This window comes from Plectropomus leopardus, chromosome 17 (assembly GCF_008729295.1).
Source record: "Plectropomus leopardus isolate mb chromosome 17, YSFRI_Pleo_2.0, whole genome shotgun sequence".
Lineage (NCBI taxonomy): Eukaryota > Metazoa > Chordata > Actinopteri > Perciformes > Serranidae > Plectropomus > Plectropomus leopardus.
Genome location: NC_056479.1, coordinates 25,797,437 through 25,825,430, shown reverse-complemented (window position 1 = coordinate 25,825,430; position 27,994 = coordinate 25,797,437). Strand labels below are relative to the sequence as shown.

The following is a 27,994-nucleotide window of genomic DNA, read 5'->3' as shown; positions in this document are numbered from 1 at the left end:
TTGAAAGAAATTAAGCTAATGTGCGCAGATTTTAAAGGTTTATTCAGGTTTTGTTGTCACTTTTGGGTCTTTTTTTGGGGTATTTTTCATGTAGTTTAAATTCCAGCAACACTTAAATGTCCCACAGCGCAGACAGTTGCACATGTAAACTGAGAGCAGAGAGAGTTATGTGTTGTTGCAGTTTCTGTTTGCTGCTGTTATCATCAGCCTGCATGGGGAAAGGGGGGGGGACGACGACGACGATATTTATAATCCTCCTACTCTTAAAAAACAATCAATAATATTTACTTCTACTTTCAGGTAGTTTTGTTGTGACTTTTCACTGATTTCTTGCTTAACATTTCCTTCCATGTTTTTAAAAGAAATCAAGCCAATTTGCGCAAGTTTTTAAGTTGTTAATCATCATTTTTTGTTATTTTCATATAGTTTAAATTCCAGCAGCATCTAAATGTCCCTCAGTGCAGCCAGTTGAAAATGTAAAGCGGAGCCGTGGAGAGAGTTGTGTGTTGTTGTGTGGTGGGGAGCGGTTACTGTTTGCTGCTGTGTTATCATCAGCCTGGATGGGGAAAGGGGAGGGGAGGAGAGGAGAGGAGGGGTTACAAACCCAGTCCCGCGGAACATCCTGCAAACATCTGAGACTCGGAACAAAACTCTGCACAGTTTCCTCTCTGTCTCTCGCCGCGGCGCACATCGGCTCCGCGCTCCCACCGGGATGGCTCGTTGTTTGCTCACCGGAGGAGTCCCGACGCTTTAGATAAAGTCGTGTACTTGTTGTGTAGTTGACTCTGCAGGTCGATGTCCCCTCTGTCGGACTTGTGTGTTTATGTTCGGACGCGCGGCGGTGGGACATCCGGAATGGGGGATCCGTAGGAGACGACGCTCGCTGCTGTGTGTGTGTGTGCTGTTGGTAAATAGAGCGCACCAACGCGCGCGCGCGCACAGACCCATTACGCACGAGATGGACTTTAAGAAGACAAAATTTGGAAGGTAATTTAAGAAAAAATTCTTAGTCAACTTTCATTGCTGATATCTGGCTGGCAGCATGTTTTTCATGTGTGACACATCCTGTGCATCCATGCGCACTAACGCGCTGGCACAGCGACAAACACAGGGATGTTATAGATTAGTTTGTGTGTGTGTGTGTGTGTGTGTGTGTGCGTGTGTGTGTGTGAGTGTGATAGAGAGAGAGAGAGAAGTAACGAGCTCGGAGATCATGTACTTTTTGAAGTACCCAACCAGTTGAAAAGAACATAATTTCATTTTCAGTTTCAGACCTAGGGCTGCACAATATTAGAAAAAACGTGTATTGAATATCACGATATTATTTGCAATAAAAAACAGTTATTAAAGTGAACCTAGTTGTGCCCTTTTGCTGCTTTCAGTATACTGCTAAAATACAACAAATCAGTTGTTCTATTAAAGCTCCAGTGTGTAGCATTTAGTGGGATGAATTGACAGAGGTGGAATAAGTATTTTTTGTTTAGTGTATAATTACTAAAAATAAGAATCGTTGTGTTTTTGCTACCTTAAAATGATCGGATTATATCTACATAGGGAGCGGGTCCTCATCTACACAGATCGCCATGTTGCACCGCCATGTTAGTAGCCCAGATTGGACAAACCAAACACACTGGCTCTAGACAGGTCTTTTTAAGATGTTTACGTTTTCATGTCAGCCGCCGTAGTTAAAAAACAAAGATTTCTTCAATGTGAAACTATTCAGTGATTTTAGTGATTTAAAGGTGAGCACACATAAGCAGGTGCTGGGTTAGCGGCCCGTCTCTGATGAGCCAAACACATCGGCATCGTAATGATACATTTTGAAGTAAAGGTTTCTACTGATACTCTTTTTAAACTAAACTGAGTGCAGTATCGCAGTCTTTCTCGATGTGTTTATCATGCAAGTTTTAAAAAATCATACAGTGCGCAGCCGTCTTGAAAGTATTTTTTCCACCAAAGTGCTTCTCTGTTAGTGCTGCTGCTAATGATTATTTTCATTGTAGAGTGATTATTTTCTCAATTAAGCGATTAGTTGTTTAATCTATAATATGTTAGAAAATGGTGGCAAAATATTGATCAGTGTTTCCCCAAGACCTAGATGACGTCCTCAAATGTCTTGGTTTTCTTTAACTCAAATATATTCAGTTCATTGTCATGAAAAAGTAAAGAAAGCAGAGAAAATTCACATTTAAGAAGCCAGAATCTGAGAATTCTGACTTTATTTTCTCTTAAAAAACACTCAAACCTATAGATTAATTATCATATTATTTGGTGATTAATTTCATATTTAATAGTTAACAGCTTATAAATTAATCGATTAATTGTTGCAGCTCTACTTCTCATTCATCTCTCTGCTGTCCAGGTTTCTTGTGGTTCAGTCAGTTTTCTGTATCATGTGCTGCTGCATTTCACCGGATGTGGCATCACATGCACGGCAGTTTATATCACGCTGAATTCTGCTTGGATGCATTCATCAGTCAGTTAGCGTCTATGTCTGTGTATGTCTACTAATGTTTGTGTGTGTGTGTGTGTGTGTGTGTGTGTGTGTGTGCGCTCGCTTGTGTGTGGGAGATGGCGATAATCGTGAGAACTAGAGTTTGAGTCCCAGAGGAGATGAACTTGATCTTTACTGTAAAAGGAAAAGCCCTGGAGTTACAGAGTGTATACACACTTACACACACACTCACACACACAGACACACACACATACATGCACACTAACACACACACTAACACACACGCGTGCACGCACACTCCTATCACACAATGACCCCCCCAAAGGTTCTGATCCTCTCAGATGCAACCAATCCTATTAATGTATGGAATGTGCTGTAATGGGCTTTTGTAACCAAACACTCACTTTATGAGGTAAAAACACGCCACACACACAAACACACAAAGATATATGGAACCACATGACACACACACGTGCGGGAAACAACAACAAGTGTGTGGAAAACACAGAGTCTGAAAACTTGAAAAGGAGAAAAGAGAAAGAACAGTGTGCTGATGAGGACAACAATGCTCTCTCTGATCAGAGCCTGTGAATCCCTATCCTGTCCTTTCAGTTCATCACACACACACACACACACACACACACACACACACACACACACACAACGTTCTGTCATAACCGATTAGAGGACATCAGAGTGCTACATTCAGGTCCATTGATAGCCCTACAATACCACAACAGTGCTCAGAAAAATACTGCTCTCTTGTTATGCGCTTGGCACGGCCCATCGGTGGAACTGAGGGGGAAACTAAAGGAACAACAGCCACACAATAATCTAATCTTACTAAATGTTTTCTCTCTGCAGATTATGTTTTGACAAAGATAGAGCATGTGATACAAGCTGCATTAATTGGCGTTCAGTTGTAGGAATTATGCAGATATTAACATATGAGCAGAGCTTTAATAGAGAGTCTGTATTACTCAATTTATGGCTCATTGGCTAAATCTGGTCCCTCATACACCCCTTTTCCACCAAATTAGCTCTTGAACCAGTCCTGTCCAGGATTACTGGACCCTTGGTGCTAGTGAGTCTGCGTTTCCTCTGGTTTTGGGAGGAACAATTATAATCAAGGATATGTCATCAATGGAGGGCGCTGCACAAAGCACATCAGAAGTAAAAAGTAGTGGCAAAATTGCAGTTTACATTGATTACCTGCAAACTTTTGTTCTATTATTACAGATATTAGTTTTTTAAAAAAACAAGCATGGACCAACTACTAATAAGACCACTGCATGCTCTTATTTTCTGATGATTTCTCTGAACCTATTTATTTTTGGTTGAAATGCTCTAAAAGGTTCACAATTAATTGCAGGAAGCCGAGCGAAACCACTTCCATGTTGGTGGAAAAAGGGTAATAGGTTGCAGACCATTTTTTAATTCACTGTGAATATTTATTGATTCATGCTGCTTGTTTTTTTTGCACTTCAGATGTAAATAAGATGCCAAGGTGCATAAAAAACATTAAAATATAGCTTGTTTATGAAAAAGTGCCAGAGAAGGACCCCCTGGACCCCCTAGCAGAAGTCTAAGATAAGCTCCAAAACCCCATTAATTTCTAGAAACACCCCTGCATACACCTGACCTCTGCTGGACCGCTCATCCGGATTTACATCTTAGCAAAGATGAGTGAGGACAGAAAACGGTTGAAAACAGGCAATTCAGTGGAAAAAAGTAGAGATGAATTTGCCTTTATTTATTAATATTTATTCATTTATCTAATACATATGATACATGTTTGTTTATTAACAGTTAATTGGCCTCCTGTCATTTTGCAAAAAGGAAAAGCAAGTTGAGTAAACCTGCTTTAGAGTAACGTGTATGTAATGACGCTGCGATATTAGTGTGTAAGCAAGGGAAGAAAAAAAATAAGTGTGAAGGTTGTGTTTAAAAGTCAGATGTGTTTTGTGCAGCCCTGCGCCTCGTACCACCAACCTGACCTAAGCAGGAAAACACACTGACATTGTTGTTAGGGCTCTGGTGGTGTGTGAAGAAAAAACACACACACCTTAAGATGAAACCTAAAACCTAAAAACCTAAAACCTAAAACAAATTCTACTGTCTCACGCTTTTTCCATCCACCAAACCACTGTCAACATCGGTGATCAAGATCAGTCAAAAGTGCAGCAGCTTAAAGACAGTTAGTCCGTTAGAAAATCAGATATGCAGCTCGTGCTTTGAATCTAGACAGGATGCCTTTAATCACATAATGATGTAACTGGTTTCCTTTTTTCTGCAGATAAAACTGATATTGTGATTTCCTGCAATATTTACCCTTCTAATCACTTTCATCACTTATCGCAGTTTTTTTGCACAATATAGTAATATATACTACAGTATATATATATTTATATAGTTATTTTTCTGATATTGCAACATAAGTTGCTATTTTTGTAGGACTGGTAATTTTGCATTTTATTTAATAAAACAAAAATGACGATGATGGTATTTCAGCTGGGGTCTGTACTAAACAAGCATGTTCCCTGACATCTGGATTATGATTTGTGGGATTTGCATCTTTGCAGCACCACAGTGCTTCATTCATAAAAGTGTTGCGGCACATTTTACCTTCATCAAAAAGTTGCAACTCCTGTGATTTGGATATTGCACTCGGCCATATTACGATAATACTTCGATTAATCGCTTGGCCCTACTTTTAAGGGATTAATAGAAGTCACATTTTTACTGAAATGTGTGCAGCTTGAAATGCTTGGACTCTGTTGTGTTGCCAGATGTCAGGTTTGTGTTATGCAAGAGTTTCTCCAGCGACATAAGCAGAAGTGTTTCGGTGATCCGATGTTTTATACACTTTTAGAAAAAGGTTGTGACAAGAGATGGTGTCCCCCTGTCTGCTTCTTCTGATTCAGTTTTACCTCACTGTGCAGAAATAGTACACTATAACAAAGATAAACAGCTATGGGACATGTGTGTGTGTGGGTGTGTGTGTGTGTGTTGGGAATGAGGTGTGATTTCTTTGTGATGATGAGGCGGCCTAAATGTGTAATCAAATAACACAGCTGACCGACGCAGACACACCTGTGGCCCTGCACGAGAGGCTGCATTCAAATTAGTGAGTATGTGTGTTTGTTAGTGTGCATGTGTGTGTTTTTGTGTGTGTGTGTGTGTGTGTTTGTGTGTGTGTGTGTGTGTGTGTGTGTGTGTGTGTGTGTGTGTGTGTGTGTGTGTGCATCTTGACGTATAAAATGTGGTTTCGTAACATCTCCAGATGTGTTTTTCCCTGTAAGCTGGGATTGAGAGATTTACTGCTGATTAAATAGCCTGTGCGCGGGCACGCGCGCACACACACACACACACACACACACACACACACACACACACACACAAAGTCACTTCCTCAGCTCAGTTTATGGCAACATAACAAATAATGCAAATACAGTTTGTGGTCAGTGGTATGCTGTTGTTGTTGTAGTACAGGCAGTGACATCGCCGGTGACCATAGCAGTGCAGACAGTTGCCCCGGTAACGATGAGGCACAGTAAAATTCAGACAACGTGATGCGGATTACAGACCTGTAAATCCTCCAAGAATGACCATCACACACACACACACACACACACACACACACACACACACAACCGGCCTCCATGGCTTCAGCACACAGTAACTTATTAACTAATAAAGCTGCACCTTGTTTTGCCTCCAGATCTGCATTTATTACCTGAACGTCACCCTCTGTCCGTCTCTCTCACCCTCTCTGTCTCCCCCCTCTCCCCTCACCTCTCTCTCAGGTTCATGAACTGCAGGGTCCCAGCCAGTAAGAGATACCAGCCCACTGAATACGAACATGCTGCAAACTGTGCCACACATGGGGTGAGCCGAACAAACAGAAACACACTTTCAGGAAAGCTTTTTCAGCTCTCCTTGAGTTTTTTGTCAAACACCGTCCCTGTTAGGCTCTACAATATATTCGCAAAGTCAACTTGTGTGATAAACACATCGTGAACAACTGCAATATAACATTTCGAATATAGTAATAACCAGTGGTGTCTGGAGAAGCGGGAATACTATAGGGGTTGACCGATTTTGTTTTTTCAGGGCCGATACGTTTTATTAGTGGTTAATGACACCGATAACCGATATGCACAAAACACAAACCTTTGTTTCAATGCCTGTAGCAACTATTAAATAAAAACTGAAACACTCAACATCATATACAGCAGGTTCCCAGCAACTTTTTTTTTTTTAATAAAGTCAAGTGAAAATTTAAATAAAAAATGAAAATGAAAAACGCACGTAGACATGCACTGCAACACCATATAGCCAAAATACATGGTGCACGGATGTGACGCGCCACGTTGGCGGGCTGCACAGATGTCTTTGCATCATGTGGTTGCAGCCAGCTTCTCTCTGTGCATATATTGCCAAATGATAATACAGTGGGTTATAAAGGTCTTTAAGTGCAGGCCATATTAACTGGCACTGAATCAATTAACTGTGTTGCTTAAACTATAGGATGCATTGATTTGATTGATATTTTTAAAAATGTGAAATGTAAAAACACCCACATGGTTGCTCTGCTGCTTTGCATTGCCGCCGGTACAATGTGGTATTCATTCTATTTTTAAAAAGTTTTTTTTATTATATATTTGTTCATTTTTTACACAGTTATATGTATTTTTTGCATTCTGGAGGGCCATGGAGCTGCATGTTAAAAAAAAAAGAGGATCAGCCGTGTACAAATAGTGTTGAGACGCACCCTTAAGACCCAAGTTTGAGGAAATATATGTACTATCCAAGTCTTAGTCAAGAACTGAGTAATATCTGTTAATTTATCACAAAAAATAATATCATTATCCCGATATCCAACAACATTATTGCATATTTTGCTCATATCGTGCAGCCCTGCTCTCTCTGCTCTCTGTGCTCAGTGAGTCTTCGGTTCAGAGAAGCCTCCGAAACGATGGAGAGGATTGCGAGGAATGAGGCAGAATATGGAGGATTTTTGGCCTTGCCACAGAGACTATAATCTGTGATTCAGCCTGTAGCTTTCTCTAATCTGCTGTAATCCCTGTACGCTTCGGCCTCGGACAGAGCGCGACAGACAGAGAATGAAACAGACAGAGAGACATGGAAGGAAACATGGCCGTAATGACTGTAAAGCCTCAAATGGGCCGTGGTGTCCTTTTACTTTGTTCATTCACTCACTCAGCCACCTTAAGAGCCGCTTCACAGCGCAGTGTATTCAGTCAACATCAAGTATCAATTCCACCTTTAAAAGATGCGTTTCAGGAGTGTTTGATCAGAAGATTGATTCCACTCTCGTGTGTTTGATCGGTAGATACGAAGCTACAGCCAGCAGTTATTTTAGCTTAACTTAAAGACTGAAACTGGGTAACAGCTCGCCTACCTCTGTCCAAAGATACCAAAATCCACTTACTGACACATCACGAAAAAGGGAAATTTGAAACTGGAAAATGGTATTGGTTCCAAAAAGCATCAAGTTTTGCAGTGTTGCACTATATTTTGAAAAACTGTACATTACCGTAAGAATTTGGCTGTGTTTACTTTTACACTTTTTATGGACTAAACATACAAGATATAAAATGTTAATTTGTGAGCCTTAGAAGTAACATTAGGTGGACAGGGAGGGTGTCTTTTGTGCATTAATTTGCCTTTTGTTTTTGTCATAAGTACTTTCACACAGAGCACAAAAATTATGCAGCGAAAAGCAACATTTAAAAAAACTGGAATCTGTTTTTTTTTAGCGTCAATAAATAAATAAAGGCGTCAATCTATCAACGTCAAACAACAATCGCATGATAATGTTGGAGCTGTTGCAAATTTGCACCGCCGCTGGTATGAATAGTTTTGACTATTTGGCGAGTATTTAGCATTTTTTGTGTTTTTTGTCACACCCCTACAGACAGGTGAGTGAGTTCAATTTTCTCATTGAACTCTTGACAAGAAAGCGAATAAAGACCTTTTTCCACTGGACAAAAATCCCAGTAACACTCAGTTACATTCAGCCTTTGTGTGTCATGGTATTGGTATTAATACCAAATGACTCTGCTGTATTATTACTCTGCAGCCTTAATGTTAGCGAGACATTTTAAAGACTGTAACATTCATTAGGAGTAACTAACAGCATAAAGCTAGATAATGTTTTTGACAAACTTCCCACATAAAGACATCTTTCTGTATGTCCCTATGTTTCGAAAACTGCCCAGCATTTCAATATTTAGGATAATTTTCCACAAAAAAATAGCATTTCTTACCTTTGCGACTGTGCAGGGCTGTCCTGGTGAGGAGGACGTCTTTGTAATCTGTGATGCTGAGCTGCGTTCAGAGTCTTCTGTGGAAATAGAAAACATTTTTTTAAAGCATGGCTGGTCAACGTCACAATCTGGCATATTTTACTGCTCCCATATTTTGATAATTGCCATGAGTGGTCTAAAACAGCTTTTTGAATGTAACTTTGTCCGGAGCATCACTTAAATCACTGCTAATCAGCTGAATACAGTGTATAGAAAGTGCTGAGTCATGTTTAAAGTATCCACATTTTCTGAAGGTAACATAATTGGGGAACTGAAACTGAAAAATATGAGACCTCAAATGTGAGTAAAAGTAAGTAAAATTTTAAAAAGAAATAAATTAATCAGAATCAAGAATCAAAATTATATTTAAATTGAAATCACCTTTTCCTACACTTATTTTATTTTGACCTTTTTTTTTTTTAATAATTCAAGATCAAAACTTGAACTCTGGGTTTGATTTTTTTTCAAATCAACAACCCTTTTGGCCACAACAAAATACTGACTGACCAAGAAAAAGTGTTTCCAGGTGTAGTTTGCACTGAGTTTGAAAGAGAGACTTAATAAATTAGACATTAATATAATATTTTCCCTGGACTCCATGCTGCTTTTTACTGTTTACTAACCTGTTTTCCAGCCTGTCCATGACATCAAACGCGACACATTAGTAAAAAACAACAGAAAGGCACGCTCGTCCACTACTGGCAGTGAGAAAGGAGCCTAATACTCATTTTTAGCGAGTGTTCCTGCGGTTAAAAAACCTGCAGGGGTATCAGAGTATTTCCCGAAATGCTGAACTATTCCTGTAACAGAGCTTGCAGCTGGTTCTGTGGGATTCAAAGAGAAAGGAATGTAAACAATGTCAGGAAGACATTTCAAGACAGTATAACATTCCCACACGAGGCTGGTCAAGAAAATCTACGAATTAAAAAGCCAGGTTACATTTCTACTGTTTGTGGTTACACTTTTATGAAACCACATTTTAAAGAAAAGTGTTAAGTCTACACATAATGTGAAAGTCAGTGTGTGTTTGTATAATGAGAAAATTATGTTAAACTGTGTTTGTGTGTACGTGTGTGTGTTTCTGATCTTTTTCTAGTTGTGGATCCTCCCCAGTCTGTTGGGAGGGTCTGTGCTCTACTTCCTGTCTGTGGACCAATGGCATCGCATGGCTGCCTGGCTCTACGGGAGCGGACTGACAGGCCTGTTTGTCACCTCAACACTCTTCCACACCGCTGCCTGGAAAATCAGCCACCTCCGGTGTGTGTGTGTGTGTGTGTGTGTGTGTGTGTAGCAGAAAACGCTGGCAGGGATTTGGCAGATGTGCATGTGTGTGTTTACGTGCTGCTCCGGTAGACATTCATATCTCAGACGTACAGTTTGTTAATTATGACGGAGCCAGAAGGCCTGAGAGCAAACAACAGATGTGGCGTGGTAATGAAAGTATTTCACATCATCATCAACTCTCTAAAAAACAATCCGCTCGCATATTAACAGTCAGACACACTCTCAGATAGAAACAAGCAGTCCATTTGTCCTCTATCATGACCCCCATAAAACTTTTCACCCTTTGAAACCTGAGCAAATTAGACACAGAGAACATCAACTTAACAAGATGTAGCTCAATAATTAGCAAAAACATTACAAGAAGTTACCTGAAAATATGCCAAAAAAAGAGTAAAAAACAAAAAAAGACCTAAAATAGTGATGAAAAAAAACCTATGTTTTATTTTATATGTTTATTATATATTTTTTCTGTAACGTAATTTGAAATATAAAATTATTCTAATTATATATATCATTTTTGGGGCATTTCCCTTAACTTTTTTGATAGTTTCTTAATAATCCCCTCTTTTTAAAAAACACATTTTTAGGTAATTGACTTGTCACCTCCAACTGATTTCCTGTAACTTTTTAGACATGTCTTGCCAAGTTGGTCATTGCCTTTTCCCTGGTTTTTTTAAAGAGAAATCAAACCAGTTTGCTTTATTTTTAAAGAATCGAAAAGCTTGTGAAAGGCGGCTGAACCCACAACAAGAAAACTGATGATCCAAGTTTCAAAGGGTTAATAATAAAAAACTTCACACATTTTCTTCAAATGTGGCCGAACTAATCCAGACTAACAACAGGGTGAACAGGTCGACTTTATTTCAGCCGGTCTGCTACTGTGTCCATACAACCGAAATTTACAGTCAGTCATAAAATATGCAACTCATAACTGACAGCAGAGCAAAAAAAAACAGTCAAAATAAGTTTGTGCAGAGTTTACTTTATGGCTTTTTAGCTCACCTTAGCTTAATTTAGCTTAGCTTAGCTTAGCTTAGTTTAGCTTAGTTTAGCTTAGTTTAGCTTTGCTTAGGCTACTTAGCTCAGTTTTAGCGACGCCACAGTAACAAAAAAACAGTCTCATCACACCTTTTAAAAAGTGTATCACAAACTGTAAGCCTGCCATTTGTGTTATTAGCTACACTAAAGATATGTTTTGGTAAACAGCCAACGTTAGATGTTACTTACCAGTCTAAAAGAAACGTTGCACCTTCAGTGTCCAGCTGCATCTTTTGACTCTCCAAGAGCTGTCCCACTGCGTCCCTCTGGGAGCTGCTTGTGATGAGATAACAGCTGTTTTACTGGAGCTTCTGCCATCGCTAACTAATTCACTGAGGCTGCAACTTCAAACTGACTCCATTGACTCCAGCTGGCTCAACTTCTTCATCCTCTCCTGCAGCACACTAAAGACTACAGTGACTCACTATCGCCTCTCAGGCCAGGATGTGTTATTACAGAAGGGACAGCTGTCCCCACAGCTGTCCCCACAGCTGTCCCCGGCTGCTCTGCAATAATTATCTCTGCAGTGCAACACATAAACATCTTGGACATAACATCAAAGGTGTTACTTCTGCACACTCAGCTGATAGGGTTACTTCATTTTTTTTTAATATTTCAAACTAGAATATGTCCAAAACAAAATGCACCTTTGGACTCCTCTGGCATATCCCATATAAAAGTCCAAAAAACACAATAAACACTGCTTAATATGTTGAAGGACAGGGTCAGGACAAGTTTGAATTTGTGCAAAATTGCTGTTTACTGAAACCAATTGTAGTACTCTATAATATGGGTCAACAAATTAGCGGCCTGGCTGATTATTGGAGCTGATATTTTAGCTTTTTGCAGATTATCTGCATCTGTGTTTTATTTGAATGATTGCTGATAAAATCAATTAATGAAAAAGGGTGCGTATTAAACTTAACTGACACCAGAGAAGGCAGTCTGCAATGCATGCAAAGAAAGTGTCAGCATTGGAGGAACTAATTTATTTTTAATTTAAATTTTAACTGAACTTTATACAAAAAAAGCTGCAGGGAACTTTCTGTATATGATGTTAAAATTTTCAGTTTTGATTTAACATTTGCTAAAGGCATCTATATAAAAACCTTTATTTAATCAGGTAAATCCCATTGAGATTGAGTTCTCGTTTTCAAGGGAGACCTGAATACACAATAAAAAACATAAAACAAACAATTAAAATACACAAAATCATCAAATAAAATGACATAAATCTTTTTTTTAATCATAAATTATAATAAAGCAATATAATAGAACAATGAGTCAACTAAAACAAGCAGAAAACAATCAGTTAAAATCAGTCAGAATTTAAATTAAGTTTTGTGTTGGAGTTTGTTATATTTTAAAATTCTGAATTTCAGCAGAAATATTTTGTTATTGTAAATGCATATTGGTGCCAAATATTGATTTTTGGTCTTAAATACTAATTATCAGTATCGGCATCAGCCCTAAAAAACAATATTGGTCAACCTCTACTCTTTAAAGCTTCAGTTCCTGTCCTGTTTAGAGATTATGGATTAAATAAAATAAAAGTTGTCATGATTTAGAAATGAGCTCTCCCTCTTTTTGTGCAGGAAGGTGGAGCAGCGTTTCCACATGTGTGACAGGATGGCCATCTACTTCTTCATCGCTGCCTCCTACTCTCCCTGGTGGGTGACAAAGTTACATACAGTCTGCTGGATTTTAACATCTCTGGTTAACAGATAGTGACTGTCCTGCTCTGTGTGTGTGTGTGTGTGTGTGTGTGTGTGTGTTCAGGTTGATGCTGAGGGAGCTGGGGCCCTGGGCGTGCCACATGCGTTGGCTGATATGGGTCATGGCCTGCGTAGGATCCGTATATGTCTTCTTTTTCCACGAGAGGTAACACAGTCTGTCTTTGTGTCCCTGCTCTGTGTCCCCGTTTGACACAATTAACCTGAAACCAAACTCCCGTCCTCACAGTGTTTGCAGCAAACACTGAGCTGCTGTTTGAAGCAGAAACAATCGCAGAGCAGATTGGAGGTGTTATGTTTTCTTCCTGCAGGTACAAGCTGGTGGAGTTGTTTGGGTATGTGGCCATGGGGGCTGTTCCTGCTTTGGTCATCCTGTCTATGGTGAGTACAAACCACAAAGGTTTAAGCGTGAGCTTTCTCGGCTTCTGAGCACAAAAAAAAAAAAAAGTAAGCCCTCTTCCGCTGCAGCAGGTTTCCTGCTATTGTGTGGGAATCAGACACTGTCAGTATTTAAAGAAACGAAACAGGTGGTTTGTATCAGCCCATTACCTACAAATCATATTTAGTGTTAGTTAACTGTTTTCCGGGGTGTTTTTAGGTCGGCTTCCTCTCAGCTATAATGTTGACATTATTATGTATTTCTGATAATCTACAAATCCAAAGACCAAAACCACACAATATAACAGGAAACAAACAAACATGAATGAATACATGAAAAGGGAAAAAAAAAGAAAAGAACTGTTTCAAAAAACTGTCTACAAGATAACGGACTACAAACAGAAAAAAACAGGATCATGGCCTCTTTTTATTTTCTATAATAAAGCACTTTTAAATTAATTTTTAAAAACCCTTTACATCAGTTTTCTTGTGCTGCATGTATACATCTTTCACTAGCATTTAAATATTTTAAACCTGTGAAAATTGTATTGATTTCCTTCAAAAAACAGGAAAAAACAAAAAGCCAATTGGCAGGAAATGTCCCTAAAACAGAAAAAAAAGTTAAAAAAAAAAAAAAAAGGGAAAAATGGAAAAATGTCCAGAAGATTATTTTCTTATTTACTTAATCATTTAAAATTCTGTTACAGAAAAAAGAAAAAGGTAATTTTCTTGTTTTTTTTTTTATTTCAACTTCATTTATTTTCAAGTGATTTTCTTTTTACAAACCTCTCCTGATAATTCACTTGTAAAGAAATTTGCTTAGATTTTAAAGGGTTAAACTTGATCTATTACAAAAAAGTATTCCGATTTGTTGTCATTCTTTACCTCCTCCTCACGTGTATGAATGTTTTGAACTGTTCCAGGTGGAGCGTTCAGGTGTGTGTGAGCTGGCGCTGGGAGGAGTCTTCTACGTGGTGGGCGTGGTCTTCTTCAAGAGCGACGGCCTCGTCCCTTTCGCTCACGCCATCTGGCATCTTTTTGTTGCAGTAGGAGCGTGCATCCATTATTACGCCATCTGGAGGTACCTGTACTTACCCGGGCCGCTGCTGCAGACGTCGAGGTGACTAACCGCTCTCACCTGAGATCACGCGTTTCGAGGACGCTGTGGTTCGACTTCAACTAACACGACTCATGAGGCTGCACAGATGGTGCTGATCTGACCAGCAAACACGCCGACTGTTTAACTAAAAGTCATTTCAACATGCTGATTATACAGACTGACTGCAAAAACACAGTTTGAATTTGGGTTTATAAGACGGTATTACGTTACGTTATTATCGTCATTTGCGTTTGTCACCTCGTGGGAGACGATTGCACAAATGGAAACATTTTATGTGCCAGAAAGTTTAGATGACCAATGTTCAGTTAAAGGTATAGTATGCAGGGTTTTAACCCCCCAAATTGAGCAACCTAACATGAAATTATTCAAAATGAAATGAGAGATTCCTTAAGAAAAAAGTTACAAGAAAATGACCTGAAAAAAAAAAAAAAAAGGGGAAAAAACAAGAAAATGACCTAATAATTAAAAAAAAGAGGTAAAAAATAAATAAAATAAAAACAGGAAATAAAATCGGAAAAAGTGCTAATATACACTCACATATCAGCCTATATGTATAATTTCCCCTGTTTTTTTTCAGAAAGAAATATCTAATAATTTCATCCTAAACTAATTTTTAGGTTATTTTCTTGTGACTGTTTCCTAATTTCCGACAAAATTAGAAAACAAACATCATTTTCTCAAAAGGCGTATCAGCCAAAATGTCCAGAGCCTTCAGCATCTCAGGGCAAATTTCCACACCCGGCGCCTTCCTGCCGAGGAGCTTTTTGACCTAAAATGTCAAACTATTCCTTTAAGTCTGTGACTTTAACTGCTAAACTTTCCCAGGCGAGTGAACTCCACCCTTTACATATTCCAACCCAAAGAGACGTGCCAAAATTTACTACAGAGGCATTCCTTTGCATTGGTGCTAACCCCAACTTTATTTTGTATTAGTTTTGTCCATTTTGCACAGCGGCAAATTATGGAAAAGTAGAGTTGGCACTATAAACACACCTGCTGCCACTGTTTTTTATAAACAGCTGAGGTTTCAGACTACATGAATCCACCTGCAGACAGACTTAAGGTCACCATATTTCTAAATATGACACTGATGACAGATAAAGGTCGACTGTTGAGGATAACGGGCTGCAGTAGAGCTGGCCCGATCGTGATTCTGTTGTGATTTACTATATTTTATATTATAGTCTTGAATCTGCCTCAAATCACCTCTCATAATTTACTGTAATGTTATCTGAAAGATGAGCAGTCTAACGTAGAGCTAGAGTAGCACTAACTCTGTTCTGGGTCAGATGTTAAATTCACAAAGAATGTCAAGGCTGTCTGATTATCTTGTTTAGAGGACTACGATTGCCAGTTGTTTTGTTTCAGTGAAGCACTCTTATCCTTGAGCACTTTTCTATCAGCAGTAGAATTTCCTAAAATCCTTTAATATGCCAAAATTCAAATGGAAAATGTCCAATCAGTGTTAATGGCAGACGTCGTCAACGGAGGCAAAAATCCCTTAGTGCGTGTTGCATTAACCGAGAGGAGTTCTCCTGCTCACAGAGCCGTGCTGGCCGTGCCTACATGTACCAGCATGCATTGTGCTTCTGACAACCATATGGATTACAAGCCTACTAGCCTTAAGTTGTTACTTTTTTGACTGAAACATAGCGTTAGGTGCGGCCTCAGCTTCTGGCCTCAGCTGCCGGCCTCAGCTTCAGGCTTCAGCTTCAGGCCTCAGCTTCGGGCCTCAGCTTCAGGCTTCAGCTTCAGGCCTCAGCTTCAGGCTTCAGCTTCAGGCCTCAGCTTCGGGCCTCAGCTGCCAGCCTCAGCTTCAGGCCTCAGCTGCCGGCCTCAGCTGCATTTCTTTGGTTGCATACTCTAGCTTGAATAAAATCAGCCAAAACACTGTAAAATGTATCCTCATCCATAAAATCCCCTGCATTCATATTTTAGGATGCTGTTTTCGCCGGAAAAAGTTTGCTAGTTTGCAATACAATAAAAATGAACAAAAAAGCCCCCTGACTACCCACAGGTTAAATCGAGCCTGTGGCTCTTCAACTACATCCCTGTCACATCAAATGACAATGCCTGATGGAGAAAGAACAAGGTTATGCAGCTGCAGACTCAACTTTCTTGGACAATGCAGCACAAATTGAGGAATATATTGCTTCAGTTGACTACATAAACCATCAACACTGAAGTTTCCTTTTAACACATGGGCACGTTAGACACCATTTTTACTTTTACAGTTTTCATACTTCAGGCACTGTTTAGATCACACTTGCAGGTTTTCCCTAATCTCTGGTAGTTCAACTGTTTCTGTTTGAACAGAAAAACAGAGCACTTACTCAGGAAGTGAGCTTTTCTTCTTTTTTTTTTTTTTAATCAGATGATCTATTTTGTAAAATTGTATTTTCACTGTATTAAAGAAGAGACACTATATTGAACCGGGAGAGTCTGTGTGTTTTGTTGATGCAAACGTGCTTCAAGTTTCAATCACATGATTTCATTTATTTACAAAAAGAAGGTGCAAAAATCAAAAAAGATTCATTAGGATGCCTGTTTCATGAGTGTGCACATGTGCGTGTGTGTGTGTGTGTGTTACTTTGTGTGTGTGAGGTTGGTGAGCACCCGCAGTCGCAGGGGCATGGCCACGTTGGTGTCTCTGTGCCACTGGGGTGTGATGACATGCGGAGGTGGGGTCAGGACGCTCTGAGCCACACCGGGGGCCTTCAGCAGCGACCACAACTCCTCGCCTCGTGTTACTATGGCAACAAGGTCCTCTTCATCAGAGCACCAGGCAACCGGAGCGCCTCTGGTTACCGTCCTCAGTTTGGAGAGGAACAGAGACACCCTAAAACAGAAATAAAAACACAGTTACATGACATCACGTATGCACAAAAATAAAATAAAGAATGTGTGTGTATGGTCGTCACCTGGGTATGAGGTCATGTGATCGTGACGCCAGCTTCGCCAGAGCGCTCATTAGAGCGGTAACAGCTCTGGGGGCAGGGCGGGCCGCTCCAGGTGGCGGGGCAGATGAAGTGATCTCAAACAGCACCGCCTCCAACGCCTCAAAACAGGAAGTGATGAGCCTCACAGAGCAGCGAGAGTCACATGACACCGAGAGGTACTCTCCCAGCACCCACACCTGAAATCCAAACAAGTTCAATGTGATATTTCACCATGAAAGGATGTTTTCACAAAAAGCTTGAGAACTGTTGTACAGGATCCAAAACACACAGAGAGGAAACAAGTATCATCTTTAAATCAGCGTGATGCTCACGCAGACACACAGCTTCATTACCACGTGTGTGTAGATTTCCTCTCTGCTGTAGACGTTGGCTGTGGCTCCAGCGAACTCCAGCAGCTCGTGAGACTGGTCCACCACCAGAGACGGGTGGAGCTTGCACAACCTCAGCAGGTGGCAGCTGAACACTCTGCAGAAACAGAGAGGGAGGGAGCGAGTGAGGAAATCAGGGTGACAGCAGACTTTAAGATAAGATTAATGCCACACTGGAAATTCACACGTTACAGCACTTCAAGAGTCAGAAACAGGAGAAAAATGCAAAAAAAAACCCTATAAATTAGATAAAATACCATTAAACTTCACTTAATAACCCAGACTATTATTTGCTTCAATCACTGATGTCAACAGGCTCTTGGCCAAATTGGCTTTATCTATTGTTTTTTTCAAAACAGGGGAAGAAGGAACTGAGCTACAAAAGAAGAAATGACCTAGGTACAAGAAAATTTCCTGAAAAACTGTCAAAATCCCCCTAAAAATAAAGAAAAACCCTCAAGAAAGTAAAAAATAAAATAAAATAAAAAATACAAAGCAAGACATGACCTGAAAAAAGGTATAATAGTTCTGTAAAGTAATTTTAAAAATTTAATATAAATGTTAAAAAAATACATTTTTATAAATATAAATAATATTTATAAATAATAATGATAATTATGAATACAGTTCACTGGACTTTTTTTTCTTAGTTTTTTGAATAAAACAGTCTTCTACATTTATTAATCCCTTTTTTTTGCATCTCTCTTGTTTACGATGCTGATAATACTGTCCTCTTTGGTGCTCACTGTTTTAGTAAAATGAACTGAATTATTGAGTAGCATGTCCACATTGACAAATGTTTACACATAAATACAAATAAATTTGTTTGCATTAACTGAACAGCTAACTAATATTATCTCCAGCAGCTATCCAGCATCTGAAGAATTTCTATAAAATGAACGTCATGGCAACCAGACCAGGCCTCTATTTGAGACGGGTGTTTAAATTTTCAAAGTTTTCCGGTTAAGAAAAAAAAATTAAATTAAATCTATATACATGAGTTTGTCATCAGTTTCACTGTGTGTGTTTGGGTCTACCTGTGAATCTCTTTATTATATTTGGGGATGTTGAGGAGGAGGCTGCTTCGCTCCAGCATCACCAGGATCAGATGGGCTAAGAGCTTCTCATCAGCTACCTAAAAAACAGACACACATTTGATTGTTTTTAAAAGCTGTTACTAAACATCCAGCATTTCAACGTGCGGTGATTCTGATGAATCTGCTGAAAACATTTGATCTCTTCACCGTAATAACTGTGTTGAAAAAAATGTGCAACATCACAGGGACAATCTGGGCGCACTGAACGACTCTCGGCCAATCAGCGGTCTCAGCCAGCAGCTCATGGAGCGTGCTCAGTCGGTCAATCGTGTCTCCTGTAGGGGGAGAAAGAAGTGGTTCAATTTTGCTTTGTTTCCAGAAAAAAAGACCTAAATTTAACTGTGATTACCTGAACCTGCTTCCCCTCGAAGCAGGAAGAGGAAAAGCCCTCGGAAAGTTGGGTTTCGAAATGCATCAAGTGACAGGAGGCCTCGGCCGCCGGGCTCAGAGATGGGCAAACAAGTTGACCTGCAGCGCACACACAGCAAGGTCAGTCAGATCTGTCTGGGGGACAATTTGGACACTTTGTCAGACACGTTTGCTCTGAAGCGTTTGTGCACCTGACTTGTAGGACGAGTGTGGCGGACAGACAGGGCAGGTCCAGCAGAGTGTGGAGGAGCTCCACTGCAGTTCCAGATGTCACCAGAGAGGGCAGCAGATCTATAAAGTCATCCACCACCGCTGGGCTGTCCCACGCCAGGAACTACAGAGACAGACAGAAAGAAGACAGCATGTACTCCTCACTAGCACACAGCAGCTATATGTAAAATATAAAACAGTCAAAAGCATCTTGTTTTTTTACCTTCAGCAGGTTTGGGAAGGTGTGGGTGTACTGTGGGACTCGGAGCTGCAGGCTCTCCAGGTTGAGTCGAAGGAAGCGTAGAAGCTCATGTGCCAGGAAGTGGTCGTTAAACAGCTCGGCGGGGAATCGGCCAAACACAAGCTTCCACACACCCTCACAATCCACTGCAGCCATCTCGCCTAGAAGAAGTTCAAATACACGTTTCAAACGCCTTCAGTATCACTGAACCATCAATGTGTAAAAACTTGCTCTTTTTCCACCTTTTTTGTTTGAACTTTCTTCATTGTGAAATGCGGCGATAACAGAACAAGTAAAGGCAGCGTGCAGGGTGATATAAACATACAAAAGAGATGATATTAAGTGACACAAAGACGTAAAATAAAAGTACACAGTAGAACATTGAAAAAACAGAATTGGACAAAAACAAAGAAAAACAAAAAGGGAATAAATCAAGCGTTCAGTCTGATGGGTATGCAGGACAAGAGGCAAAAAAAGATCTAGCATTCAGATGGGTGTGTGTGCCTGACATACACCTACACACACACACACACACACACACACACACACATATATACACATATACATATACTACACAGAGTGTCACATACAGCTTGTATACATTCATATGCAAACAGAAAGAGAGTGAACAGAAGTCAGAGAGTAGAACTAAAAAACAAATTACTACAAATTATTACCACTTTCATTACATGTGTGGATTTGGACAAAAAAAAGACACATATTAGAAGTTGAGCATGTGTGTGCTGATGTGCATACACACCGTGGTTGAGGTAGAACTGAGCTATGGGCAGCAGGACTCGGGCAAACGACAGGTCTGAGCTGAGCCGGCCAAAGAGCGCTTTAATGGACGGGAACGTTCGGTAGACCAGCGAGGCGTCCTCTTCACACACACAATCCAGGATACACACCGCCTCCACCAGACACTGAGGGAGGAAACAGGATGACACAATAAAAGCACCAGAATTTAAAAAATGTGGTATAAAGTGTTGTTTGTATTACAAGTATAATAAAAAGGCTGTATTTTACTTTTTTCTCTGTGTCATTCTTTCTTTACTATTTTTACTGAATGTTTTTTGGTTTGCCATTTCCACATTGGCTTTGCGCTCTAAGATAAATTAATTTTTATTAAGCTGTTATATGTGTAAATGTACACTGGATTAATGGACACAACATTCCCCCAAAATCAAAAAATGAGAGGTGGTCTTTACACACTACACATCTTTACACTACTGACTGTTATTATTACAGGAAATACACCCCAAACATGTCATTCAGAGTATTTTTTTCTTAATATTATTATTGGCCAGCTTCTTTCCGTACAAGGATTAATATTAATAAATGATACAGGGGCTCACCGCTTTCTGCAGGTCTGCGTCTGTCCTTTTGAGCGCCTCTGAGACAAAGAGCAGAAAAAAAAACACGACTGTTCACACACAGTAAAACATAATGCACAGACGCAAAAGATTTTAATTCAAAATATGGATTTACAACACAACTTTTCTCTCTCACTTACAAACACAATGTGCAGTAAAATACACACACACACACATACACACACACACACACACACACACACACACACACACACACTGTGACTCACTGCGATCGCTCTGCTCGATAAGGCGTTGGCAGTACTGGAAGGCCTTCTCTCTCAACCGCTCCTTTGGAGGCAGCAATCGGCTGGAGGAGGAAGTAGCAGAAACCATGGAAACCACTGATCCGTCCACCTCCGACCGGTCATCTGCAACATGGAAGGTCAGGACTGAGAAGTCATGACTCAAAACTTCTAAAAGAAATGATGATTTATTATAATTAAATCCCACATGTTGTATTCTCAGACTGCTTGTTGCCAAATCCAAACGAAGAACAGGAGTTAAAACGACTGGAAAAGTTTACAAAAAAAACCAGAAACTTCGATCAAGGGGAACTTTTCATTTTAGCCGCCAGAAGCAACAAAGAATGATCTAGTGATTTAGTGTCAAGTTGAGTAAAATAAACAGAAACGTTGTTTATTGTTACACCTAAAACAAAGCCAACAAAGTGTGTCAAAGTGACTAAAGGGAATAAAAATCGATCCAGTATTAAATGAGAGCTGCAACCAGCAGCTGCAAAACCGACTTCAATGTAACTGCCATCAATATGCGTCCACTGAAAGTGCTTATTTTATGTCACTGACTCAGATTGTTATTGTAAGTGTCTGACAACATTAATAATTACTAATAAAATTACTTAATTTAAATAAAATTACTATCGCCAAACCCACCGCACTCAATTTGAAAAAACAGTAATTTTATCATCGTAAAACACACTTTATTCAAAGTTAACAGAAAGAAATAAAACTCAACAAAAACTGTCTTAATTTGTCTTTCAATCACTATATTTGTTTTGGTTGAAATAAGCCATTTATTCACCCAATTAGATGTGGAAATATACTGGCTTTATACATGTTAAAAATACTGTGTGACATAATCATATCCCTTTAGAAAGATTTTAAAAAATGTAGCATGGAAAAAGCCCTAAGGCTTTCAGTCAAACAACCAGAATTAATATAAATTAGAAATTTAGTCACAGAATTATCAAGAGAAAACAAACCAAATAGAGACCGAAACTAGAAACAACAGGCTCACCGTCTTAATATACAAACTGTAATTAAACAGGTGCAGTATGCTAATACGCTGCGAGTCATGTTATGAATTGTATAGTAGTCTAATGTATTTTTACATTCTCAAAACTAAGTAAAGCTGTCAGAAAAAAAGTAAAATATTTATATATGCAGTAAAAAGGAAAATATTTGTCTCTGACATGTAGAAGTTACAGTTTAAAGTTGCATGAAATGGAAAATACCTGCAACTTCAGTTGAGTAAATGCACTTGATTAATTAAGGAAGGGTTAAAGATGCAGACACCAGTTGAAGAGGAGTTAAAAAGTCACAGATCAGGTTTCAGGTGAGATGATTCGTTAGATCAACTGTAAGTCGTGATCATGTCAAGCGTTGTGAGTTGACCTGTGCAGCCCCGGAGTTAGACAGTAAATGTAAGAGTTGGTTTAAAGCTTCTCGGATGCACGTGCATGCAGTGAAGATCCACACAGTCACATGTCTTACCATTAGAAAAGGAGTGAGAGTGGGAGAGGCTGAGCTGCAGCCTCTGTGCTGGAGATGATGAAAACACAGAGCAGGACATCTGAGATCCAAGATACCAACGAATTACAGCCTTCGAGGCCGATACTTTGAGGCTGATGCTCCTTATATGCACTTTGTAGCTATGACATGAAGCGATGAGCATGAGATGGGAAATGGTTGTGGTGGGAAAAAGGTCATACCGGTGTCAGACGTGCTGTTGGCGTTGGAAACAGAGTGATAGGTGAGGAGCCAGTGCCGAAGCATGGAAAAGGAGTAGACGTTCATCCACTGGTCCTCAGTGAAGCCCTGACCCACACACAGCACGGTGAAGAAATCACTCGACACCGTCCCGTCCAGCTCCGCTATCGGCACCGGCTGAGAGAAAACACAAATACAAACACGAAGAATAAAGAAGGAGAAGGAGAAAAGAAAGCCTTCTCTACTTTTACATCAGCAGTTAGCGGCATAGCTCAATATATAATATATATAAAAGCACCAAATTTGGCAGACATGTTTATGGATATATTAGAAACAAAACTGGATATTGGGCCATCACAAACTCGGACCCTGGTTGCCGTGGCAGCCATTTTGGTAAAACTTTCCTATCCCATTGGACCCCCCTGCAATAATGGACATAATGTAGATCTTTGTAATCCTGAGAATAAAATTAAATCTCACAATTTTATGGACTTAAACAAAGCCATTTTACTATATACTATGAATGCCAATCTGCAGTGTGGCAATTTTTTTATTTTTATTTTTTACTTTTATTACAAAATGAACCACAGGTTAGCTATGCAGCCCCATTATAGTGAAAAGCTGTGAGCTTTGAGTTTGCTCTGCAGGCTGAATGTGAACGTGGACTGCTGACCTGACGTGACCTGGGCCCTGTGAAGAATCCGCCCGAGGAAGCACCGCCTCCCTGAGTGATGCTCGCATAACGCAGCCAATCAACAAGCTTTTTACTCAGGAGGGTCACGTGATCTGTGGGTCAGGTGTAGAGAAGAACAAAGGATGCTGATTTACGTGCATGCAAAACAGCTCGATCTCCGATTAGATTCCTATTTGAAGCTTGAGTGTGGGACATTTATCTATCCCCTCTGGCAGTGAGAGTAAATACGTAAACACTGTCAACGCATGCTTCCTTTCCTTCGCTTCCTGTTTCTTTTTCAATTATTATTTCAAACTGTCAGCACACATGGTATAAGAAGAAAGCTTCAGAATCACACACAGACAGATAAAACATAAAAAACAGAAAATATGTGCAAAACAGCAAAACACAGAAAAAACTAAAACAAATTTAAGGTAAAATAAATAAATGAATCTCTACCCCTTTTTGCTCTGGCTGGCTGACATAAAATATAATTTCCAGTGTGCAGCAAAGTCACCACAGACACAAAAACTCCGGTATATCCAGAAATACAGAGAGCTTCCCTGGCTGTGATAGGCTTACATGTAACAGATGTTTATTTATATGTAGAAGTCCCACACTCCAGCTTTAGCTTTCTTTTTTTTTAGCTTTGCTTTAAATTTACTGGGACCTTTTCCCCACTCTCTGTCTGTTACCTTCTGTGAGGCACTCGGGGCTGTGTGTGAGGATGGTGTTGAGGATCGGCAGGGTGTGTGTGAGCCAGTGAGCCGGCCCCTCTGACTGTCGGCTTTCCAGAGTGCGAAGGAGCTGAGCGCACAGAGACGACAGGTCAGCCCTGGATCCAGCCTGTCGGGGTTAAAGTTTGTGAGAGACAGTGTTTAGGTCATCTGAAAACTAAAGAAGCTCCTTTATATGATAATACCTTACTGTGTGTGTGTGTGTGTGTGTGTGTGTGTGTCTCTTTGTATTTTAACTGCCATAAAAAATGACATCTAAAATACCATGCCCTAATACACACCAAAACAAACTACGACACATTTACTCTTGTAACTTGTAGGAATATTTGTTTGTTGACAGATTTTCACGAAATCAACAGCATGTTAAGAGGCGACAAAAATCATCCTAGACTCTCCCGTATGTCCCAAAATAAATAAGAGAGGAAGATCTACATCTGACTCCAAACACGTGGCGCACACTGTCCTTTGCCTCTGTCATCTTGAAATAATGTGTTACTCTGTAACTAGAACAAATAAATCCAACAGGTGTGAAGACCTTTCCGGGAACACTTTCAGAAACTTCAGTCAAACTGAACACTGTTTTTCTCATTATCTTTTTCTCTTATTGTTAATCCATGTCAATAATACACTTAAGTAGTATTAAGCTTATCAATTTCTAACCCTCCCTCTCCTTTTAATTTTTTTTTGTAAATATAAAATCTGACCTCACAAAATGTGCTTTATTACTCCAGCAACAGAGTACCCTTTTACATAAGGAATAACAGCTTATTCAGTTATTCCTGATACACTTTATGCCGTACAGTTTACATTGCTACTGTTACTTCACTTTTTTCCTTTATATGAATTTATATGCTGTATCCCTTTTAAATAAAAATTAAATAAACAATTAAAAAGTTGGAAATTAAAGTTGGATTCATATACAATGGATGTTTTCTGCTAAACTGATGTGTACTTCTCTGTATTTATTGCATACATTTTATTTAAAAAATCAATAAATATACACTTGAGAGAAAAAAAACACAACTAAAGCCAAACATGAGATATGCAGATTTTCTGCAGACCTGTGAGAGCAGCAGGGCGGCAGCGTGGCTGTTCAGCTGACTGATGTTCTCCTGGTTGTAGTTCACGTCCTGACCTGAGAGAGGCAGCGTCTCTCTGAGCACAGCTGAGCTCAGCGCCTGAAACTGCTCGGCGGGTGAAGAGAGGAGCGACTGAAGCCTCTTCTGGAGCTCTGGAGGCAACCTGCGGTGGATAACAGCAAAAATGTCAATTTTTATTTATAAAGCCTCACATAACAATCTGTGCAGCATTACAGCACTCTCTGCACTTTGACCCTTTCTCCATAGAATAAAAGCACACACTGAATATCAAAGAAGTTGGAGCATAAATATAAAAAAAAAGATGACTGGGAAGGTGAAGCTCAGCGTTGTGTGTCTCAGTGTTTGTGCCTGCTCTCTGAGAGGCAGCTGAGATCACCACAGACTGAGATGAGGGTTCAGTTGATAGAGATGGAGAGGGAGTTAAGATCAAATTGGATCTTGATGGAGCAAATTAAAAGGGACGATAACAGGAAGGAGACCGGGTAGAGAGGGTCGTGCATGAGAGGCGTAGGTTGTAGCTCTTACGTCCTGGTGTACTTGGTGGCAGAGAGGATGAGGTGCAGCCTCTGCAGGGAGTCGACAGTCTCATGGCCGAGCTCCTTCCCCTGGAGCAGCTTGATTAATCTGCTGTGAAACTTCTGCAGCTCAGAATCCTGAATCTCCCTAAAAATGACACACACAACACCTGTTTTTTATCTTTATTAGAAAAAAATATGCCACCAAATTAAACGACACAATATGAATAAACTCCATATTTGATAACTGATTTAAGGTAAAGCTTAAATTGTGTACCTGTAAAAAACAATAGAAATACATGCCCAGTATTTAAGCTGCTTTGTATCATGTACATTTATTTTGCGACCAGTGAAATCAGACAGCTGCTTTGGTGGCGTACATGTGGTGCAGACAAGTCGCAAAATCTTTTGATGTCATATAAACATATCCAAAAGATTCTGGACAGATCTGGAATCACACTTCTTTGTAACCTCGAATTCAGTTGATTCAGTTGTTACTATGGTAATCCAGACAATAGCGCTCATTAATAATCAAGTTTTATTATTCTAATTGCTGAAAAGAGATTTTGGCACAATGTCCTATTACTTCCAATAAACTTAATTATTAAGCACACAGCGTTTCAGTCATCAGACCTTTACGAGGGTGAGCAATCAACTTAATAAAGGTCTGACCAACGAAATTGTTACATTCATATTGTTAAGTGCCATTGAAACCCATTCAAACTGCAATTTTTGATCCCACAGCCATCAAAGCATAAAAACATCCATTGTGTTATTTCTATGAGTCATTCTGGGCTTTTGCCTTAGAATTAGTAATTTTTACTATTTTCCACCTAATTACATCTGTTTTTTTTTAAACCATATTTGAAAATACATGCTATTTCCACTAACTGCACTGTCACAATCAATGCTGCTGCAAATCATTGACATATCCCGGGCCATCATATTAAAATATCTACTTTGCATGAAGTATGGTGAAAATAATATATATATATATATATTTCCCTAGCTAAAAACATAGAGGCATTATGACAAAAACCTGGCATTTAAGGGTATACAATTCTGAAAAGTTATGAATATTTGATATTTATGATTAGGATTGATTTTGGTTTAAACTCAGTGAAAGTAGAAAATCATATCAATGTTTAATATTTTATAGCCTGCTTTTGAGCGCGAGTATTTGACAAAGCACAAAATAATAATCATTTACATAAGAGTTAAATAAATATGGAAATATTCTCTTCTTTGCAGTACAAAGTTTGTAACAAAGACCTATTTAACACCTGTAAAGCGGAGTTATACATGCAGCGGTAACAGTCCCGGTGCTGGGTGGGAACTAATTTTTGTTCAATATCGGTAAAAACTGTTGTAAACTGTACTCTTCATTAAGAAACTTTGAGTAATATTGACATGCATTATCAAACCCCCGGCAGTCGTGATAGTTTAAGTAACAGTTAATCGTCCTCTGAGCGATAAACAGCCTTTAAAGTTGCGCTAAATGAACGTAAACAATGAAGGTTTTGACAGGTTAGCATAGTTAGCTTAGCGGAGGTAATGCTAACACGATGCGCGTAAACCAGCTGAAGAGAAGAGCTGACGATGCCGGAGAAAGTTACTTTTTATTTATTTTTCTTACCTTGCTTGTTTAATTAAACTCTCTGAGCCGTGAGAGTACATTTTTTAATAAAGTCGGGCATCCCCTCTGCGTGCAGCGGAAGGTAAACAGTGCGCTCGCTAATCGATTCCTGACTGGAATCACATGACAGCGACTTTAGTTCCGCTTTCACTGCGGGGACGTGATGGAGCAGCTCGGCCTTAAAGGAAACTCACTCACATTTAAAACGCCTAAACCAGAACACATTAAACCATTAAATCTAGTTTTATAAGAAGAATATTTTTGTTTTAACAACACACACACAAAAAGAAAATAAATAAATAAAATGATAAATGACAATGGCAATAACAGTAATGATTATTTTTGACTAACAACCAGTGAAAACTTATATATACAGTTTAGAAAAGCTTTTTCTTTCTTTTCTTTTGGCAGAATTCACATTGATTAGCC

The 27,994-nt window shown here is 39.4% G+C and overlaps 2 protein-coding genes across 3 annotated transcripts; one reads left to right on the top strand and one right to left on the bottom strand.

Moving 5' to 3' along the window:
* Positions 1–649: 649 nt before the first annotated feature.
* Positions 650–14,768, top strand: mmd2a (monocyte to macrophage differentiation-associated 2a). The gene is made up of 7 exons (XM_042504721.1): positions 650–987; positions 6,262–6,343; positions 9,884–10,044; positions 12,705–12,779; positions 12,889–12,990; positions 13,154–13,223; positions 14,144–14,768. The coding sequence occupies exons 1-7, from the start codon at positions 824–826 to the stop codon at positions 14,342–14,344; spliced, it is 855 nt and encodes a 284-aa protein (XP_042360655.1). The 5' UTR covers positions 650–823; the 3' UTR covers positions 14,345–14,768.
* A 1,685-nt stretch (positions 14,769–16,453) lies between these two features.
* ap5z1 (adaptor related protein complex 5 subunit zeta 1) lies at positions 16,454–27,671 on the bottom strand. Of its 2 annotated transcripts, XM_042504719.1 has the most exons (18): positions 27,566–27,671; positions 25,940–26,077; positions 25,376–25,556; positions 24,273–24,423; positions 23,578–23,690; positions 22,907–23,081; positions 22,689–22,736; positions 21,186–21,326; positions 20,941–20,978; positions 20,346–20,508; positions 19,568–19,746; positions 19,326–19,468; positions 19,115–19,233; positions 18,913–19,040; positions 18,706–18,803; positions 17,633–17,765; positions 17,262–17,476; positions 16,454–17,179 (listed from the first exon to the last, which is right to left on the bottom strand). In XM_042504719.1, the coding sequence occupies exons 1-18, from the start codon at positions 27,604–27,606 to the stop codon at positions 16,927–16,929; spliced, it is 2,457 nt and encodes an 818-aa protein (XP_042360653.1). In that variant the 5' UTR covers positions 27,607–27,671; the 3' UTR covers positions 16,454–16,926. The 2 variants fall into 2 exon arrangements, with proteins under 2 accessions (XP_042360653.1, XP_042360654.1); XM_042504720.1 differs by lacking the exon at positions 22,689–22,736.
* Between the last annotated feature and the right edge of the window lie 323 nt (positions 27,672–27,994).

Excerpts from the sequence above, each read along its gene's own strand:
- mmd2a (XM_042504721.1), top strand. The coding sequence starts at position 824 with ATGTTCGGACGCGCGGCGGTGGGACATCCGGAATGGGGGATCCGTAGG. Across the intron at positions 12,780-12,888 it reads GCTGCCTCCTACTCTCCCTG|GTTGATGCTGAGGGAGCTGG; the intron begins GTGGGTGACAAA and ends GTGTGTGTTCAG. Across the intron at positions 13,224-14,143 it reads CTTTGGTCATCCTGTCTATG|GTGGAGCGTTCAGGTGTGTG; the intron begins GTGAGTACAAAC and ends GAACTGTTCCAG.
- ap5z1 (XM_042504719.1), bottom strand. The coding sequence starts at position 27,606 with ATGTACTCTCACGGCTCAGAGAGTTTAATTAAACAAGCAAG. Across the intron at positions 23,082-23,577 it reads CAGGGCCCAGGTCACGTCAG|CCGGTGCCGATAGCGGAGCT; the intron begins GTCAGCAGTCCA and ends GTTTTCTCTCAG. Across the intron at positions 20,509-20,940 it reads ACGCAGACCTGCAGAAAGCG|TGTCTGGTGGAGGCGGTGTG; the intron begins GTGAGCCCCTGT and ends TTCCTCCCTCAG.